Below are 19,508 nucleotides of genomic sequence, written 5' to 3'. Positions count from 1 at the left end.
ATTTGTAAGTGTGTTTTATGGATAACAAAAAAGATTCAGGAAATCACTGTTCCCCATTCAGTGAAATAAATGCTATTTACTCTAGCACTGAAGCCAGCTTCTTAAAACACCTGGCAAAACTGTGAAGACGGCTAATATTCTTGCATTTATTATTATTGCTTTAGTGAAGCTGGGGCAATTGAAATGGTCAGTTTCCTAAGTAATTCTATTTATTGTTTGTGCTCCTGCACACTTCATTGTAGACTGGAATTTCTTCCTCCAATTTCCCAACCAAGTGTAATAAAGATGAAAACCAACAAGATATTTTTTCCTGGCACATTTGATGTTAACTGATTTTCAGTATACCAGATTTTTAGGGTTAAATTATTAATGTAGCTGGGTACAGAATAGAAAAAAAAACATTGTAAATCTGGAGTCAAAAGAACTTGTCTAAACAGGACCTAAATCTGACTATCCCCAGCTTAAACAGTAGGACAATTCTTTTTTGGACCAAGGAAAGTGCTGAAATGCAGGACTGAGAAATCCTGTCTCAGTGTCATATATTCTATTGTGTCACAATTCTACTGTGTCATATACAATAGAAACTCCTGATTTTCCTGATTTATACTTTTCAAGAAAATGTTAATTTTAATAACAAGAATTTAAAATTAAACCTGATCATAACCATTTTCAACACTGTGCCTTAGATATAAGGGGCTGTAAAAGTGCATATAAACTGTATGGCAGTAATACCTGCTAAAGTAAAATAATGAGTTTTAAAAAGTTTATCAGAGCTTGCACTACAAGTGGCTCCAGCAAATTACACCAGAATCATTCCTACCCCAGCCTTTCAGTGGATAAACAGTTGATAAAGGCAATCATAAAATTAGGGACACTTCTCTATCTGATAGCCCTCACCAGGAGGGTAAAAAAATTGCTAAAGATCACACGAAGCCCTGATATAATGCGAGACTGAAATAAGAAACTAGAGTTCAATAAAAGCCAGCATGCAATAAAACAGATATGACTGCATAGAGAATAGAAACTGCAGACAGTTCTGCTTGATTATAAAAGCGCCACATTTTAATTTATCTCTCAAATAAAACCAGCAAATGTGTGCAGTAACTCTTCTTGTTTGGTTGTAAAGAACCAATATGAAGGAGACAACAAGAAAGCAAATCAACTTTTGAATTTTGAAGATTACAAAGGGTTAACAAACATACCACTACTTACTGTTAACGAGACAAGTTTACCAGAAAACCCTTATTGCTACCAACATCTTTTCCATCTCAGTTCTCAATTAGCATTGTTTTGTCTGCCATTTCCTATTTATTCTTCTTCTGTTGCAGTCTTCAGGATTTTCTTTAAAATGCTCTATCCTTTTTGTTTCCTACCATAAAGTCCAAATTCTCTGCAATATTCTCCCAAGAAAAAAAAAGATCAGGTCAGGCACCTTCAGAGAACAAGTCTCTCAATTGCACGTATTTTGGACACACTGCCTTTGGTTAGCAACAACAGTACCTAGAAATGTTGAAAAAACCCCTTGAATCCATTGGAGATGAGGACTTGGACCTACCACGCCCACAGCAGGTAGAGCAGCAGAGCACACTTGGATACAAGGCCTTAAAATTGTGGCAGTTCTAGTAAAGTCTAGAATCAGGCAATAGATCATGACCTTTGTATTCCAGGAATAATGTATTAAAAGCCATCATGGTTTATACTGTAGCTTTCATACCAAGATGTTGCTCTAAAACACATTTTTCCAAAAAGTATCCTGAAGCAATCAGAGGACAAAAGAGAAAGTGAATCTGCTACTTTCCTTGGCAGCTTACCCTAATAAGCATCCTTTACAAGGTTGTACCTTGCTTTATTTTCTTAATTTGTTTGACTTCTGCTCTCAAATAATTTTGAGCTGTCTGTATCTAAACACATTTTTAACATCCCTTTAAAACTACTGACACCAGAACTGAATTCAGCGTCAGCCTCAGCTGATGTTAAAAGTAGTAAATTCCTATTCCTGTATTCACAGCCCCAAGGCTTCTTTTAGGACTTTCAGATATAGCATTGAACTGCGAGCTGACAGTGTGCTCCAGTTATATTGCGTCTCTTAAAACATTTTTTCAGAGCCAATTGCTTTCTGGAAAACAGTATTCACTCCTTTTTATCTTCTCCTGTAATCGTGGCCACAATATGTGGTATATCCTACATACCTTATTCACAGATATGTAACTCTTCTTGGAGTTGCTTTAAAATTCATTAAGTGATCCAGGACAACCCATATTTTCACTGTTGTCTTTCACCAACTTCAAAGTCATCTACAATTTTCAGTCAGAAATGACTGTATATTTGCTTCTAAATACCCAAGGAGAACACTGAATGGCTCCAGGTCAGACCTCTGTGGAGCTCACCAGAAAATGTCCTTGTTGGTAATTATCTCCCAAGACCTATCAGACAGTTGTTAATTCTTCTCAGTGTTTTATTGAAATTATACAGTGCTCATTTTAGCTGTACAAGCTAAATGCTTCACAAAAATTCTATGTAGTGAGAGTTGCCTTGACCACCCAAATTTATGTTTCTTTAGGAAATAGTTCTCAAAATCATATTCATGCCTTAACTGTAAGAATTCTACAGTCATATTCTTTAAATCTTCACTAGTAGAATCCCATGTCTCTTCACTAACAAAAAATTGGTATCAGAGTTAACTAGGTCATAATAAACCAGTTTGGTCTGTTCTCCTTCCTTGATGTTGGAAGGACACTAGCACATCTGTCACTTTTTGGCATTTCCCTGACACCACAAGTTAACGAAGACTGAACTTTGGTGAGTCCAGACTCTGTCAGTCATGTCTCCTAAACCTTCTGAGTGCACGTCCATAGGCCTGGAGGTTTAAAACCATTTCTCACAACAAAATGTTGGTCAGGGTTCTACTTAGTGGACTGAGAAATAACTCATCTTCCCTAAAAGATGATCTGACTTGCACTGAACATAGAACAGAATCATACAGAATGTTTCTTTCCTTCCTTCATCATTATTAATAAACTGACTGCCGTAGTTCAGAAAAATGTCATTTAATTTCTAGGATTTATCATAATCAGATAGCCACAACCAACCTCCCCGATGACTAAGAGCCCAGCAAGATAGGATCCCACTTTGGATCAGCCCTCTTTCCCACTGCATGTACTTTATTCAATCCCACCTATCATTTTTCCCGCTCACAGTGCCACTTGCCTGCAGCTGCACATCTCGCACTGCTTGCTTGCTTGTTTAGACCCCAACCTGTCCTCTAGGCCAAGTCTTTCACTCTGTTTCTTACCAGTTTCTTTGATACATCCCTACCTGTTTCTCAGTTTGGATTTTACCCTAATTACCACTGATTTTTAACTCAGCCTTGCCTTGCCCTACAGTTAGATGCAACTTTGTCTTGTTTCCCTACTCAAATCCTGTATCCTACTGTCACTGTTTCCCTACCTTTGTCCTCAGCTTCTGCACTTTCCTCACTTCATTCCAATTCAGCTTCTAACACAGCCCTAGACATCTGCCTCAGTGACTTAAGCCCTAGGTTATCATCCTTGACATGGTAAATGGATTACTACATAATATTCAAAAGTTTATATGGAAGTTCACAACAAAGGGAATGGTAATATCAGTAGTTAGGTCAGTATTTATATGTGCAGTATCTGTATCTGTCAGATACATCAGTGATAGCTTTGGTTTTATTACATATCCATCTTAGTAATACATAAACATAAAAATACAGAGATACTGTTTTTCTTGTTTATCTTTCAACATGGGTTCCAGTTTGCTCTTCTTTAGACAAGAGTTACAGATTTGCATGTAAATGTTGTCTAAAGATGTCAGGACTCTGAGTCATCTATTTTCTCTGTTGGAAATAATGTACTAATATATTTATCAATTTTTAAAATACAGCCAATAAATACAACATTTGTTCAGAATATGAATCAGTATTTTCATATAAAATATACAGTACCATGCTTTTGATAAAACAGAACGAAATGCAAATGACATTTTTATACTTCCCCACATCAGGTTGATAAAAGATTTTTATTGGTTTATTAAAATTTTTTAAAGGTATGTGATCAAAATGTGTGAATGACGATTGTTAACACTTGTTTATTTCTTAGCTGTAATGGATCTTGCTTCCTGCCACCCCTTGAGGGAAGCTTAATTTGCCATGAGTTCATCTTCACAGGAGATTCAGCATCTCAGAGAATCTCTTGTAGGGCAGATCACTGAAGTCATCTTTCCTGCACTATCTTTACCCAGTCTTTGAAACTACCCTAAAATACGTAAGGTTACAGCTACCACTGGCACAGATGATGCATCCACATCATGAGTCAAATGGTAAAGATGCCAGGCTAAAAAGTCACTGAAATACAGAAGTGAGCTTCAGCAACGGACTGTTGGACACATAACATCATCTTATTTCTTGTATAGGGCCCAGGACAACCACACTGTGCAAATGAGAAGGAAAAAGAAGTACTTACTAAAGGTTCATCCTACAAGCACATCTGCAAGAGCAATTCCTCTAGGAACACTGAGAATACCTGTTGTAGAAGTGTAAGTATCTGTAAAACTGAGCTTAAGAGAAACTTATGCATGAAGCCTTCTATTCCACAAACTACTGAAGAATACTACTGACAAAAGAAAACTAAAGAAGTAAAATATCATTTATTATGGCCTATTTTTCTTATCAAGGCAGGGTAGACTCACACTATCCAAGTTCTTTAAATCTTCATCAACCTCTGTTCATCATACAAACAGCCAAGGCACCTAACTGTATTCCTCTGAATAAAATCTACATTAGAAGTTTAAAGCAATTGATCTGTGTTTCTCTATATGGTCTTTATTTCCTTCAGAGTCCAGAATACTCACCATTAGAAATTAGTCCTGAGATCATACTGTGCTCCATTTGGTTCTTTCTGGTATTGTTATAGGATTAGATAATGACTGGATAATATAATAATTTATTTAATTTCACTTAGAGACAGCCAAAAAGAAACATTCTCTTTATATATCTCTTCAATCTAAGCGGAAAAAGGAATATTATGAAGATTTTGATAATCTCACATGAATTTTTCCTAATGAATATATGATTTATATAATAACAAGTAATTAGGTTATTAAAAATTTTCAGTAATTTTAAACCATTGCACAAAACTGTCATATATGTTTATTTAATCAAGTTATTAAATGCAGGAATATGCAAAATAATCTTCTGCCTTATTTATATTAAGAAACAGCAGAGCTTTGTCTCCCCTCTCTTGGTGTCAATTGCACTGTGCAGTTTTACCTTAATATATGGGGGGGGAGGGGGCAGGTAGTCATCTGAATTTCTCACTCAAAAATCAGGAAACATGAATTCAGGAGCACAAAGGTCTGTCTGTGTCACAGACACGCTGTCCTCTGCCACAAATAATCATGTCATATACTCTTGATCAGTGCTCACTTCGAAACAAACAAGATTTTGGCCTTCATTTCTTCTGTCAGAAGACTATTTCTATCAGAAGGTTATTACCTAGCTCCCTTAATAGAGACCTTCCTTCAAATATACACCTGACCAGCTTATTTATATTTGTTATGTCCACCATTATTTTTATGCCTTAAATTAAGTCTTTTCCTCCCCCTGTCCCTCCCAGTGACAGCAATGATCTCTGTTACCAGTCTTTGCTTTGCTAAACAAACCACATACTTTTTAGATCTCCTCCTGGCTCTTCAATCCTTTTACCATCCTACTATCCTTCCTCAGTTTGCCCATTCCTGCCTGAATTCATCTTGCATGAACACGATGACCAGCAGTGTGTAATATTTCCTTTTCTGTACTGGAAAATTTCCATTCTCTTAACCCAGCTCTAGAAATTGTGCTTCTCTTTCTCTTTCTCTCTCTTTCTCTTACTCCAGTATATCACACTGGTGGCTCACAGAAAACTTCTAATACACACAAGCCTTACAATTCATTTGCTAAGTCTTCTTGTGTGGCGTGCTGATTCTCTTTGCTGCTAGATTTGCGTCATGAGCAAATGTCACTTAAATACTCCTGCCTTTTGTGCTCACACAGAAAAAAATAAATTCTTGTAGGTCCAACACTCTGCTGCATAAGTAACACCATTCCAGAACAATATCTACTACTATCAGTTCAACCTGCTGATGCCTCCTGGCAATTCCCACTTCCCCAGGATGCTTCCCAACCACCAACGCATGGACTTTTTTACTTGTTTGACCTCTTTTCCACTCCATGACAGGTGGTTTTACTGATCATCATCTTTACATCTTGGACAGCACCAATCATGCAGCTGAAATTAAATAGGCTTAACAAATGAGGAATAAGAACAGGAGTTATTTCAGGATACTATTTGTATTCTAGTGCATTGCTCTGAGTATCTTGCCAGTCTCCTCTAGTTGTTAAAAATAAACGCTGAAACACTCTTCATTAATAGAACCCAGAAGAAGAATCTCTTACTTCATGACCTGTGTCTGCTGCCCTGGAAGCAGCTGTTACATAGGAGTGGGGTCCAGTACAACAGTTCATTCTCAAGAAGGAAGCTGGGGAAATTGTCTCTAAATAGAGGACTGAAGCAAGAGTGGATTTTTCCAGACTGTCACTGCCGATAAAATGAGGTTTTCAATTACAATGCTTAGCACAGGGCAGCCTGCCCAGGGAAACCTATGTTCCAATGCTGCCAAGAGACATATGCTCAGCATAGCATTTATCAAACCATTTCCTCTGCTAAGAGTTAATGTGTCGGTCTTTAAAATGGCTTGCTCTTCTACCATCTTTCCTGATGGAAACGTGAAAAGTGCAACTTACTTTCTTTCACAAAACATCTTGTTGAGACTCTTGACTCCAAACTGACTGCCTCATGGGGAAAACCTGCTTTCTAGAAACTTAACCAGCAGTGACTGTTCTATCATAATTCTGCCTTACTGGAATCAGGCGGTCAAAACAGGGAGACAACAATCATTAAATAAAGTGTTAAAAGTGGACTGCTGAATTCAGTGGCAGATTAAAAAAGCTAGAAGTCTGAATGCTATTCTAAGCACTCAGGACCCGCAAATTATTTTGTTTTAGCTGAGATTATGCTATCAGGTGATGATGACTGCAATAGACTCTGCTGTGATAAAAGCAAAATCACTACCCTTTTTGTCACAAGAACAAGCAGGCAAAGAACAAGTTTCACATGAAGACTGATCAAGAGCACGTGATTAATGCCAGAAATGTACCCAAAGAGCGGCTTTTTGGATTAACTTTGCTGTAAATGCCAGCAACCAAACCCACCCACAGGTACCAATTGCACATCTCAGTTTTACCTCATCTTAATGAAATCACTAATTAACTTATACTGATCCTGATGAGCATCACAGGATTTCCATTCTTCATAGGAGTCTAATTCACTGCTTTCATTCAAACATCAATGTCTGTCTGCACTTGTCTAAGTACACTGTAACCACTAAATCATACAATCCATCATCGCTTTGTCAGTACCCTAGACAGAGAAGATCCTCTGAGAATATGCTTACAACATAAAGGTCACTTTGAAAATTGACTAAAGGCATGAATAAAAAATAAAACATTTAGTTAAGTCCTTTGAGGAGATGAGGTTGCCATTACCCTTTTCTGTTAGCAAGCTCTTCAACTGCTTTTCAACACTACTGTGACACCACACGGCGAGTTCAACAGGACCTATTTATAGTGTATATAGAATATATATAGAATCAAAGCCAAAATTCAGCTTACTAACTTTAAGAAAGTTAGTACAACTGTCAGAGATTAAGAATCATTATATACTTGGCAAACTGACCTACTTCCAAATGATGTTGTCACAGGATGATATGTGCAGTGGGCGTATTTTAGCCAACAAAAGCTAGCAAAGTGCCAAGAGCTGCTGAATTTCCTGTTAAGAATTAAGAGCCCCTCCACACACATTTTCTGCCACAATATATGGCCCATCTTTTTGTCAGCACAAGTGTTCCTTGAAAAATGAGGGTTGAAAAAAAATCACCTGGCATCATTTCTCATGAAAGGTAAGGAAATTAAAGGAAATGAAAGCAGCTACAAAGTAAGAAGAGACGATCTGAGGGTCCTACTGGCTAACACACTTCTGAAGTAAAGCGCAATTCCAGTTTTATACTTGGTGCATGAGTACCATGTAAAATAGAAGTGCAAAAATGTAAAAGTATGAAAGACAAATGACATTTTATCTGTAGACATAATCATCCCTCATGGGTGTCATCCCTACTTACCAATTAATCACTAGAGCATGCATATCCTAAGACAAGGCTAAAAATGGGGTGTAATTTTTCACTAAATATGCTTGAAACAGCCAGTACGTTTCACAGAGGAAAGAAGAGGTTTGTGATCTATTTGGTAGTTGCTTCACAAAAGCAACCTCACAGAAAGTGAAGGGAAATCCTCGACATTGACTGCAGTGTACAGTTATGGCTTGTGCCAGCCATCAGTAGAAACATCAAAGTTTAGTAACACAACTGCAAGTGAGTGCATTGCCAACACTTACTGAGTTACCACTTTCTGGCCAAGGTAACAACAACTGAGTAAATATGATGTTCTAGTCATTGCAAACACAAAATAAACTGTATTAGTATAAACCCACTTAGTGAAATGTAACTTGCTAAGCCCCTGAAGCTTGGCACTTGTGACTGTATGAGCATACCCTCTCTGTCTTAGCTAGTATAAACAATGTGAGACTTGTAAACAAAGTAAAATCAATATTTCCAATCAGCCAGCAAAAGCAATGGGTATAGGGAAACAATTACCATCTCTGGAGCTCAAAATCCATCTACCATATAGATGCATAACTCCTGGTTTATGAAAGTACCTGGAAGTAAACTTACTGATCTGATTGTCAGCTGCTAACATATGTGAGCTGTTCTCTCTTCTCAATGTTGCCAGTGAGGTTATCTAAACAGCATTCTATCCAGTCATCCATTTAACTGTACTGCTTTTTATCAGAGAAGAAGTTAAGCTGGCTGGATCTAATTTAAATTAATATTTAAATTTTTCTTTTGGCTGAATGATCAAAAAAAAAACCCCTGTCAAGAACTCAATTTTGCTTAGTTAGGTATCTACAGAGAATACTACACTCACATCTCAACCTTCTGATTTGCTTAATGAGAAAAAGTACCTGGACATAGTCTCTGACAGAAATAGGAAGCTGAAGGTGGTGTATAGTTGTTAGCAAGAAAAGATCAAAATTTCATCACAAAAAGGAGTTTTCATTTCTTCTGTGTTCACAGCTTATTTGCTTTTATGCACAATAATGATACTAGACCTGTTATGTAGATTATTCCATTGCTTATGAGTTTTAACACCTAAAATCAAGTGCAAACAAAAAAATGTCTGTAGCAGGCAGCATCCAAGTCATTTTCATATCACACACTTAAAAAAAATCGAAACAAAAAGGACAACCTTCTTCAGCACAAAAATCCACAAACTCTCCTTATAGCATGTGAAACAAGTACAATGAAGAATCAAAAGAAGTTGCTACTTTCTATCAAAATTACAGAGATATTTTTATTTTTTAGTTTAAATTTCAAATGGTTATATGTTGAATATAAAAAAATTACATCTAATTTTTAACATCTGCACGCATTTGGTTTTCATCACTGATCTTTGAAAATAATAACATTTTAAGTAAATAAGCTTCTAAGATCAAAACAGAAGCCATGAATGAGCCACGGAAGGATTCTTTAATTTTATTCCCCCCTCATTAATGGTTAGAGTCTGATTTTGCTTACACTGTTAACTATACAGCCTTCAAATATTTACTGTGGACAAAATCAAAATCAGCCCATTAGCCAAGACGACACTGTTACACCTCAGCAAAGAACAAGACAGCAAACATAACATGGCTAATTTAAAACAGAGAGCAATAGTTGAGGCAAGTGATGAATTACAGAACCTTTTATGTCAATTTTGATTGCACAAGGAAAGTTGCCAGAGTAGTTGAATATATCCAATTATACAATCTTTTTTTTTTTAAATTATAGATACATAACAACAGCACACACACACAACCCCACTCCCCAGCCTGAATATGGGTCAAATTCTCAAAACTGCACTTCAGCCCTTGAAACTTGGCCGTTCTCGTGATGCCCAGAGCTGTCCCTGTGAGAAATGCGTGAGAGTCCCTAATCTACATTGTTCGGCAAACAGAAATATAAAATTGTCAATAAAAAAAATTATAAAACATTATCAAGAAATCTAGATGCAGCTTCAAAATGAACTGCAGGGAAGGGATAGTCTGAGGAGACAGACAGCTGTTTCCCTACACCATGTCTGTAGTACAGAGCACTACTGGAAGAAGGGTGCTGCAGCCTACTTAAATCTATCTTGAGAACACATATTACAGCATAAATATCAGGACACTTCCGAGACACACAATCTTTGTAACCACTCTCCCATCTGTGATCCTTTTCACTTAAAATCTGTAAATGAAGAACAGCCTACAAAAGTCACTGATGGATCATTTAGTTTCATATAGAAGTTTACATCTCAGTTACTTAACTAGAATCCCAAACCCTTCACTGGTGAATACTCTCCTTTGGTAACTGAGTTCAGACAGCTACCATGTTAAAAAAAAAAACTGTCAGAAATGTTTCTAAATTATTAAAGTATTTTTTTAAAAATAAAGGGGAAATGTGAAAACTAACTTCCCAACCTGTAGGTTGTACTGCGTGTTGTACTATCTACTGCTTCTAGGAAGACAGCATCAAGGTTGTTGTCAGACACCTAAAAGTATCTTCCCATCTAAAGTTTTATTGTGGACTGGTAACATGGAAATTTTTACTGTAAAGAAATATTTCAGTTTAGTGAATGATTAAAGACATTATTTCCTAAAGAAGCATTTGTACACAGAATTTTGAATTAAAATGGAGAAGAGCCAGCATGAGGTTTATTTTTTTTCAAGTTACACTGTTGAAAAAAGTGCTAGCATCTGTATTTTAATTGCCAGGGTTGTAGACTTTGTAAACCAGTCCAGATCAAAACATGTTGGAATTCTGGACATCTCTTTCAAAGTATAACAACCTGAATCCGAAAACATTAACAAATATCTATTTCAATCTATAAAACCTTACTGTACATACATAAAATTAGGACTTCTCAAAGGCTTGTAATGCTTGCTCTTTTACATCTCTCGTGTTACTTAATAACTATTAGAAATGAACAACAAATGCAGGGTAATATGAGTCTTCGTGCTTTCCTAACATGTCTAAATTACATTTATTTCTCTTCTTGTCAGCAAAATTCCTTAATAAAAATGTACATGTTTGAATATTTGCCCTGAATACTAAGCTACTGCATGGATTATGAAAGGGTGTAGCTGGTAACACTTTGCCAAACACACTACAGGAAAAAAGCAAAACCAACACGGCTATAGTATATAAGTGACATGTAATACTTACTATTTATATGTTTCTGAACGAATGTATTCAAAAACATGAGATACTCCCAGCTGGAACTGGTCAGCAATAGGGGTAACCCAAGGATTGTTCTCTGCTTTGAAGACTTGCTTTTGACCAGTCAAATCCAAATTACCTGAAAGGGATTAAACAAAACAGCATAGGAAAACAGTTTGACACATGAAAAATATGAAAGAAATAGCTTGCTGTGAATATGAAACTTTTCATTCGTTTCAGAGACTACAACCATAATGAAAGCAAGTATTTCAGTCTTAGCAGAGAGGAACAGGAGGACACAGGAGTTCCCACAATTATGGATGATGGATGCAGTTCCACCCTATACATCTCAGTGCTACTACATATTGCACAGCAGGATTGAACTCAGCCCACTGCATATAAAATTTATTCATCAAATGAGTTTTAAGTAGGGCTTAATAGCGCATAGGTGTTGGGCCCTCTCTAACACGGCTTGCAGGAATGAAAGGAGAATGACATTGTGGTAAGAATTTGCCCTGCTGAAGCTTAGCATTGCAAAGCATTTCTCAATCACTGCTCCAAGCATAAGGTCAACAAGTGATGGCCAACAGGCTTTTTGCCTTTCCAGTGCCCAACGTGTTGTTTGTACCGAGATCCTACCACTGATCCATGGTTATAGTTCTCCATACTGAGAAAAATTAAAACGTCATTCTTGCAACATGCCAGTTTTACCTATTATGTTGACAGGAAGACTTAGGAGACCTTTAAGGGGTTTACTTGGGGTTTGTTTGTTTGTTTTGCAAATGTTTACCATCCAAAACCGAAACAGTACATGTTCTATGAAACTCCTCATGACTATGGATAACACAAGCTGAATTCCAGGATGGTCTAGCCATTGAAATATTTTCTTGTGTTCTTTAAATTAAAATAAGAAATCTGTGCTACCATTTTAGATTTATTTTAGTGAATTTTACAATTAAGAGAGGCCTACCATCCCCCCCGAAACCTAAAGTAACAAATAAAACCAAATAAAATCTTTAACTAAGGAAAACAAAGGAAAAAAAAAATTTACAGGGTTTTGAAGACTTACTGAGCCAAGCTGTCAGAGAAATATGAAATCAACCTGAAGTTCTAGTTTTCCAAAATTAAAGGCACCTGTAGCATGACCACACATGAGAGCTATGAGAGCTGCTGCAAGCAGTGTGCTTGCTGGCCATTTCAGTGCATGTTCTACATTACAGCTAATCCTTAACGGGTTTCTCTCCCAAGAAAGGGTTAACACAATTAGAGTAAAGACAGACCATTATACCATGTGAAAAGATGTCATGCATCTCATATTGGCCTATCAACAAGTTACCATTACCTTAGCAAGCTCATCTGTCAGCTGTCTGAGGCCTGTTCTTTTGAAATAACAACAGACAGGGAGCATTTCACCCCTCTGTCAGTCAGGCGGCAATTGCCCTCACTGCCTCACGCTTCAGTGCGCCTCGTTAGGAGCCTCGCACCCATCTCCTTTATTAAGGGACTCAGCAGCCCTGTTCTAACAAGGATCAGGAAGCAGGATTAAGTACTGTGACAAAGAGGACCTAATAAGCTAGAAACTGGAGAATCTAAATCTATGCTGGCTGGCTCTAGGCGCAGGCTCACGCTGCTCGCTATTCAGTTTTCAGGCACAGGCCACCGGGGAAGCAAGCCAGCACTGTGATTAGCTGTAACCCTCTGACCGGTGCTGCTATGAAGATCATGTATCACTCAGGGGCTTGCTTTGCAATTGCAAATTGGATTTTCCATTTTATTACCTGCAAAAAAACACATACATTGCTCTCCAAAACTACCAATGCTGTAAGCACTCACTTGTAATTACAGCTCTACAAGTACTACGTCGCAGTAAAATGATCAATCTGTGTACAACTAATAAAAATAGTTACATCTAGGGAGGCAAGCTTGGCCCCATCATGGGTCAGATTCAATGTTCCTTATAGGAATAAGTCACACGTTCCCAAAATCTCAATAGCCAGGATCTCAGCTGAATCATTTTGTCCCAAGCTGTGTCAGAAATTTACCACCCAAGGGATGCTGCCATATTTTTCCATTCCCACAGCGTAGTGTGCCCACTTCCATTCCAAATACCATATGGCCCATTTAAACATAATTAATTGTAATAAATACTTTTGTACTAAAGTCAGAGAACTCTTACAGCAAAAAGAGGACTCAAGCAAAATCAACTGTAGGTCTCCATGCCAAAGTAAGTAATCACTTCATTTTCCTCCATCTTCTATTTTTTCCCAAAACACACTGTGGGCAGGTACAGATATTACTTTTTACCTTCAGGGAGAAGGAGCAGGCAGAGGCCCTAAGGGTAAAATTAATCTAATTACAGAGAAAACTGGGGCACCCAAAAGTCCATAACCTGCACTGAAATCCACCCCCTCCCTGCCCAGTATGCCCCTCTGTGAGTCCTCCTGGCATCAGCTGGCCCAGCAGCCCATCCCACTGGCCACCTACAGCTGCAGCAAGAGGTCAGCTGCCACCTCACAGCCTGGGCTTTTAATTGAAGAACTGAATGAAGTGTTGTAGTGTGAAAAGGAACAACCTGTCTGTCCCGATGGCAAGCACCAGGCAGAGCGTGGGTGCTCCTCCACAGGGAAGTAAAGGAGGGCCGTCTCACAGAAAGCAGGAAGGACAGGGCACCTGATGCCTTAAACTCCTCCCCTGTTCAATACTGACGTTTCCATCTGGAAATGAAGGACACAAATGGGCAGAAAACTAAGGAGGATAAGAAGTCATGGAGAGCCTGCCCCACCTTATCAGCACTAGGGAACAAGCAAAGTCTAACACTCCCACCATAAGGCAAGCCACTTGAGAACAAAGCCACATAATTAGAACTGAGACAGGATGAAAACACGTCACTGCTGCATAACCGTTTATTGCTACATTCTGGTGTCTGTTCTGCACTTACAACTAAACCACGTGTGAATCAAGGGTTTATCTAATTCTGCCCCGGCTACAGGACATCCAGGAGCCCCAAGCATGAGGCCAAAGTCTCAGTAATGTCTCAGGAGCAGTACATGCTGGGGCAACCAAGCACATGGGGAGCCCTGCACGAACCCTTCCGCCCCAGTTGTGAGAGATGAGAAACCAGGCCTGTGAGAAACTAAGACAAACAGCCTGGGAAAGCAAAAGTTGAGGCTGATTGAAGAAATGTCTCAAACACTCGCAAGACAAAACTCTGAGTCACAGGGTGCATTCTGTGGAGGCCAAAGCTGATAACGCTGCCCGATGTAGCTGGGGGAGAGAGCCCTGTGGAGACAGGACGGCTCTCCTCTGGGGCACCTGGGCAAATTTCAAGGGCCATGTGTCCGGTGAATGAACTTTGCTTCATTATCCACAAAATGCATATTAAAGTTAACACCCTTCAATATGCTAACGAGGGCTGTCATGATCATGCTAATTACATCATCCCATGAAACACCTTATCCCTCCCCGTACACGAGATACATAGCTATGTGGGTCAACCTAGGGGATGGACCCAAGGAAAGTGGGTATAAATCAAAGGGGGGAAGAAAGGGCTCGCTCTCTCTCTGCCCCTCTCCCTGCCCCCCCTCTGCCCTTCAGCGAAGAAGACAGATGCCAGCCAAAAAGACGGCCGCCTCCTGGAACCCTCGCCGGTGGGACGAGCGCAGGAACCCAGACCGGTGATCTGTATTCCCTCGTTCCCTCTATCTCCCTCTTTTCCTTTTTCCATTAAGAAATGTAAGGCATATTATACTGCTTGCCACAACTTGCTATATCCTTAGCCAATTACTGTGTGTTCAATTAGTACATTGTGGGTAGTTAACAAATGCTTGAACTTGGAGACTTGTTGTCCGCTCCAATTGGGGATTTGCGAATCTGAGTCACTTGTCCCCCTTGTCTGAGCGGGACGTGACACCAGTGCACCAAGACAAACCCAGCTGCGTGGAAGAGATGGTCAAGCCTGCCTGAAGCAATGGCTCTGGTACCAGGCTCGCTGCAGGAGTGTTGCGCAACTGGACCTTACAGATGTGTCCCTGTCACCCCACCAACCATCTCCTTGCCTGGAAGGTTTTTTGTGGCAGCACTGTTCTAAGAAATGGTGTTATTCCATCCCTGCAGCACTAGAGCTATGGGGCAAGAAAAGAGCCATGGCAGATGCGCCTTTATGCATATTGTCTAACAGCAGCATCAGCAGAACACTATCCCCAGGCCTGTAGGAAATTTATACACTGTTCTGTTACACGGATCACATCAAATCCCTCAGATATTTTTAGTAAGCAAAATACAAAATTGCCTCTAGTAAAAATCCAGTACTGAAGATTCAATCACAAAATGTATTAGGGTTGGAGATTGCATTGTTCATTGCTGGTTTGTTCTTTCCATGTACATCAGCCTATTACAAAATATTTGTTTATCTTCTCTAAAATTTGGCCTAACTAATAGATTAAAATCCTATTTCTTCATAATGGACTTAAGGTTCTTATTATTTTGCCATACTGAAAGAGACCAACTCCACTGAAATGCATTACAGTCACATGCCTCTGGTAAGAGAGGAAGAGAAGGCTGTAAGACTAGTCAGCACAGCCCCTTTCCTAGATCACCAAAATGTTTTTCAAATTATTTTTAAGCACTTCCAAAATTATTCTAATAAATAAATAATCAAAACTATATATCCCAGAACCCACATGCTTAAAGAACCTTCTAATTTCTAAATCTGAATGATACTTCTTTTAAGCTTTCTATCTTGAACGTACATAAATTTCCAAGTAGGAAGAATGCAACGTGGACATATACTGCTACCAGTGAGAAGATGCTGAAAAGAGAACAGTCAGGAAAAAAGGAGAGCAGAGATAAAGGTCTAACAGCTGACTGCTGTGGACAACCTGCACAGAATGACCAAAAGCTTCTAAAAGGAGCCAGCTGTGTGGTCTCAGAAATACCTGATCTTGGCATTTTCTTTTTTTCTATCTCAGCACTCATTGTGTCTAAAGATGATCCTGAACTATTAAGTTTACTTGGATCAGTGTGACTGAACTTCTGTGTTTAACCCACCTTAAAACCAAATTGTTCCTATGCCTAACTAGTAAGCTGTACAGACCTGAAAAATTTCTGCTGTCCACACCTCTTGTTAGCTGCCACCTGGAAGCTATAGTAGATAGATCTACAAAAAAACCCTTGAAAATTCCAGGACAAAATCAAAGTATGTACATTTTTAATTTTAATGTGTTCTAACTTAACACCATCCATTGACTAAAACCACCATTTACCAGTGCTTAAATTCAGAGCTCCCACAGACATAGGTGGAGTGAAGAGGCACCTCATACGACAATGGGCACACCTCATTCTGATTGACATTAAAGGGAAAAGGCAGCTAGAGTTTCCCTGTACCTCCCTCACTAAATATACCCTGCATTTGATCTAAAACATGATAGTCAGGGTTTCTTGTTATTTTCCCTCAGTGCTGTTGAAATAAAAAGTGGTTTTGTGTGAACATTCATATTTTGCTCAACTGCCTGTAAAGGTCAGAAAAGAGATCATAAAAGCAAATAAAATGCTGTCTCCCACAGTCATGTTTGCAGAAAGTGTCAGAGTGAACCAGTGATAAGGGTCAGAGCCAGCTGAAAGGGCCCAATGGTGTTTAATGTCTTCATAAGTGATCTGGATGACAGGATCAAGTGTACCCTAATGAAGTTTGTCAATGATACCAAACTGAGTGTGGAATTGGACACTTTGGAAGGGAGAGCCAACCTGGATAGGCTGGAGGAGTAGGCTAACAAGAACCTTATAAAGTTCAACAAGGAGAAATGTAAGGTCCTACACCTGCAAAAACATAATCCATGAGTGCAGCACAGACTGGGATCTACCTGGCTGGTGAACAGCTCTGTGGAAAGGGACCTGGGGGTCCTGGTGGGAAACAAGCTCAGTATGAGTGAACAGTGTGCTGCAGCGGCAAAGAAAGTCAACAGGATGATGGGTTGCATCAACAAGGGCATCACCAGAAGAGATAAAGAAGTCATTATACTACTCTACTCAGCACTTGTCAGGCCACACCTGGAATACTGCGTTCAGTTTCGGTCCCTGCTATACAAAAAAGATGTGGACAGGCTGGAGAGGGACACAAAGATGATCGAAAGACTGGGAAGCCTGTCATATTAGGAAAGGCTGAATGAATTGGGTTTGTTCAGCCTTGAGAAGAGAAGGCTTAAGGGAGACCTTATCACCATGTTCCACTATTTAAAGGGTGGCAACAAAGAAGGTGGAGATTCCCTTTTTACAAGGAGTCACATGTAAAAGACAAAGGGTAATGGGTGCAAGTTACTCCTGGAGAGATTCTGATTGGACGCAGAAGGAAAATTTTTCACAATGAGAACAATCAGCCATTAGAATAATCTTCCCAGGGAAGTGACGGATTCCCCAACATTGGATGCTTTTAAGATTCAGCTGAAGAGGATGCTAGGCCATCTTTTCTAGAACATGCCTTTGCCAAGACAGGTTGGACCAGATGATCCCTGATGACCCTTCCTACCTGAAATTCTATGACTATATGGCAGTAGCTAAGCCACTATCCATCATATTTGAGAAGTTGTGGCAGTCTGGTAAAGTCCCCACTGACTAGAAAAGGGGAAACATAACCTCCATTTTTAAAAAGGGAAAAAAGAAAGGCCCAGGGAACTACAGGCCAGTCTCATCTCTGTGCCTAGCAAGACCATGGAGCAGATCCTCCTGGAAACTATACTAGGGCACATGGAAAATAAGGAGCTGACTGGTGACAGCCAACATGGCTTCACTAAGGGCAAATCATGCCTGACAACTCCAGTGGCATTCTACAATGGGGTTACAGCATTGGTGGATAAGGGAAGAGCAACCGATGTCATCTACCTGGACTTGTGCAAAGGATCTGACACTGTCCCACATGAAATTGGGAGGGACTTGGATTTGACAGATAGACCACTTGGTGATTAAGGAATTGGCTGGATGGCTGCACTCAAAGAGTTGTGGGCAATGGCTCCATGTCCAAGTGCAGAGCAGTGACAAGTGCTGTTCCTCAGGGGTTGGTATTGGGACTGGCGCTGTTTAACATCTTTGTTGGTGACATGGACAGTGGGATCAAGCGCACCCTCAGCAAATTTGCCAACACCACCAGGCTGTGTGGTGCAGTCAACACGCTGGAGGTAAGGGATGTGCCATCCAGAGGGACCTGGACAGGCTGGAGAGGTGGGCTCGTGTGAACCTCATGAAGTTCAACAAGGACAAGTGCAAGGTCCTGCACATGGGTCAGGGCAACCCCAAGCACAAATACAGGCTGGGCGATGAATGGATTGAGAACAGACCTGTGGAAAAGTACTTGAGGGTTTTGATGGATGGAAAACGGACTATGAGCCAGCCATGTGCACTCACAGCCCAGGAAACCAACTGTATCCTGGGCTGCATCAAGAGAAGTGTGCCCAGCAGGTCGAGGGAGGGCATTGTCCCCCTCTACTCCACTCTGTGAGACCCGACCTGGAGTGCTGTGTCCAGCTCTGGGGCCCTCAATATAAGAAGGACATGGACCTGCTTGAGCAGGTCAAGAGGAGGGGCACGAAGATGACGAGGGGATTGGAGCACCTCCCCTGTGAGGACAAACTGAGAGATTTGGGGTTGTTCAGCCTGGAGAAGAGAAGGCTCCAGGGAGACCTTACAGCAGCCTTCCAATACTTAAAGGGGGCTGCAGGAAAGATGGGGAGGGACTCTTTGTCAGGGACTGTAGGGATACAACAGGGGGTAATGGTTTTAAACTGAAAGAGGGTTTAGATTAGATGTAAGGAAGAATTTCTTCCCTGTGAGGGTGGTGAGACACTGGCACAGGTTGCCCAGAGCAGTTGTGGCTGCCCCCTCCCTGGCAGTGTTCAAGGCCAGGTTGGACGGGGCTTTGAGCAACCCAGTCTAGTGGAAGGTGTCCCTGCCTTTGTCAGGGTAGTTGGAACTAGATGATCTTTAAGGTCCCTTCCAACCCAAACCATTCTATGATGATGGTACCTATCACTCTGACCAAGGGTGTCTCCAGACTTCCCAGGCTCCTTCTGTCCATTAGATCTAGCCTGCAAGCACCTCTTATATGCAAA

At 40.0% G+C, this 19,508-nt stretch overlaps 1 protein-coding gene across 2 annotated transcripts in view; it reads right to left on the bottom strand.

The window, feature by feature from the left end:
* Nucleotides 1–19,508, bottom strand: part of RSU1 (Ras suppressor protein 1) — a 121,820-nt gene that overhangs the window by 56,778 nt on the left and 45,534 nt on the right. For both annotated transcript variants that reach the window (XM_074897980.1, XM_074897982.1), the window contains exon 8: nucleotides 11,419–11,551. In XM_074897980.1, coding sequence (XP_074754081.1) covers nucleotides 11,419–11,551 — 133 coding nt within the window. The remainder of the gene's footprint in view (nucleotides 1–11,418; nucleotides 11,552–19,508) is intronic.

Source organism: Athene noctua, chromosome 2 (genome assembly GCF_965140245.1).
Source record: "Athene noctua chromosome 2, bAthNoc1.hap1.1, whole genome shotgun sequence".
NCBI classification, from domain to species: Eukaryota; Metazoa; Chordata; class Aves; order Strigiformes; family Strigidae; genus Athene; species Athene noctua.
Note: the sequence above shows the minus strand (reverse complement) of the source record. Positions and strands in the feature narration are given on the sequence as shown.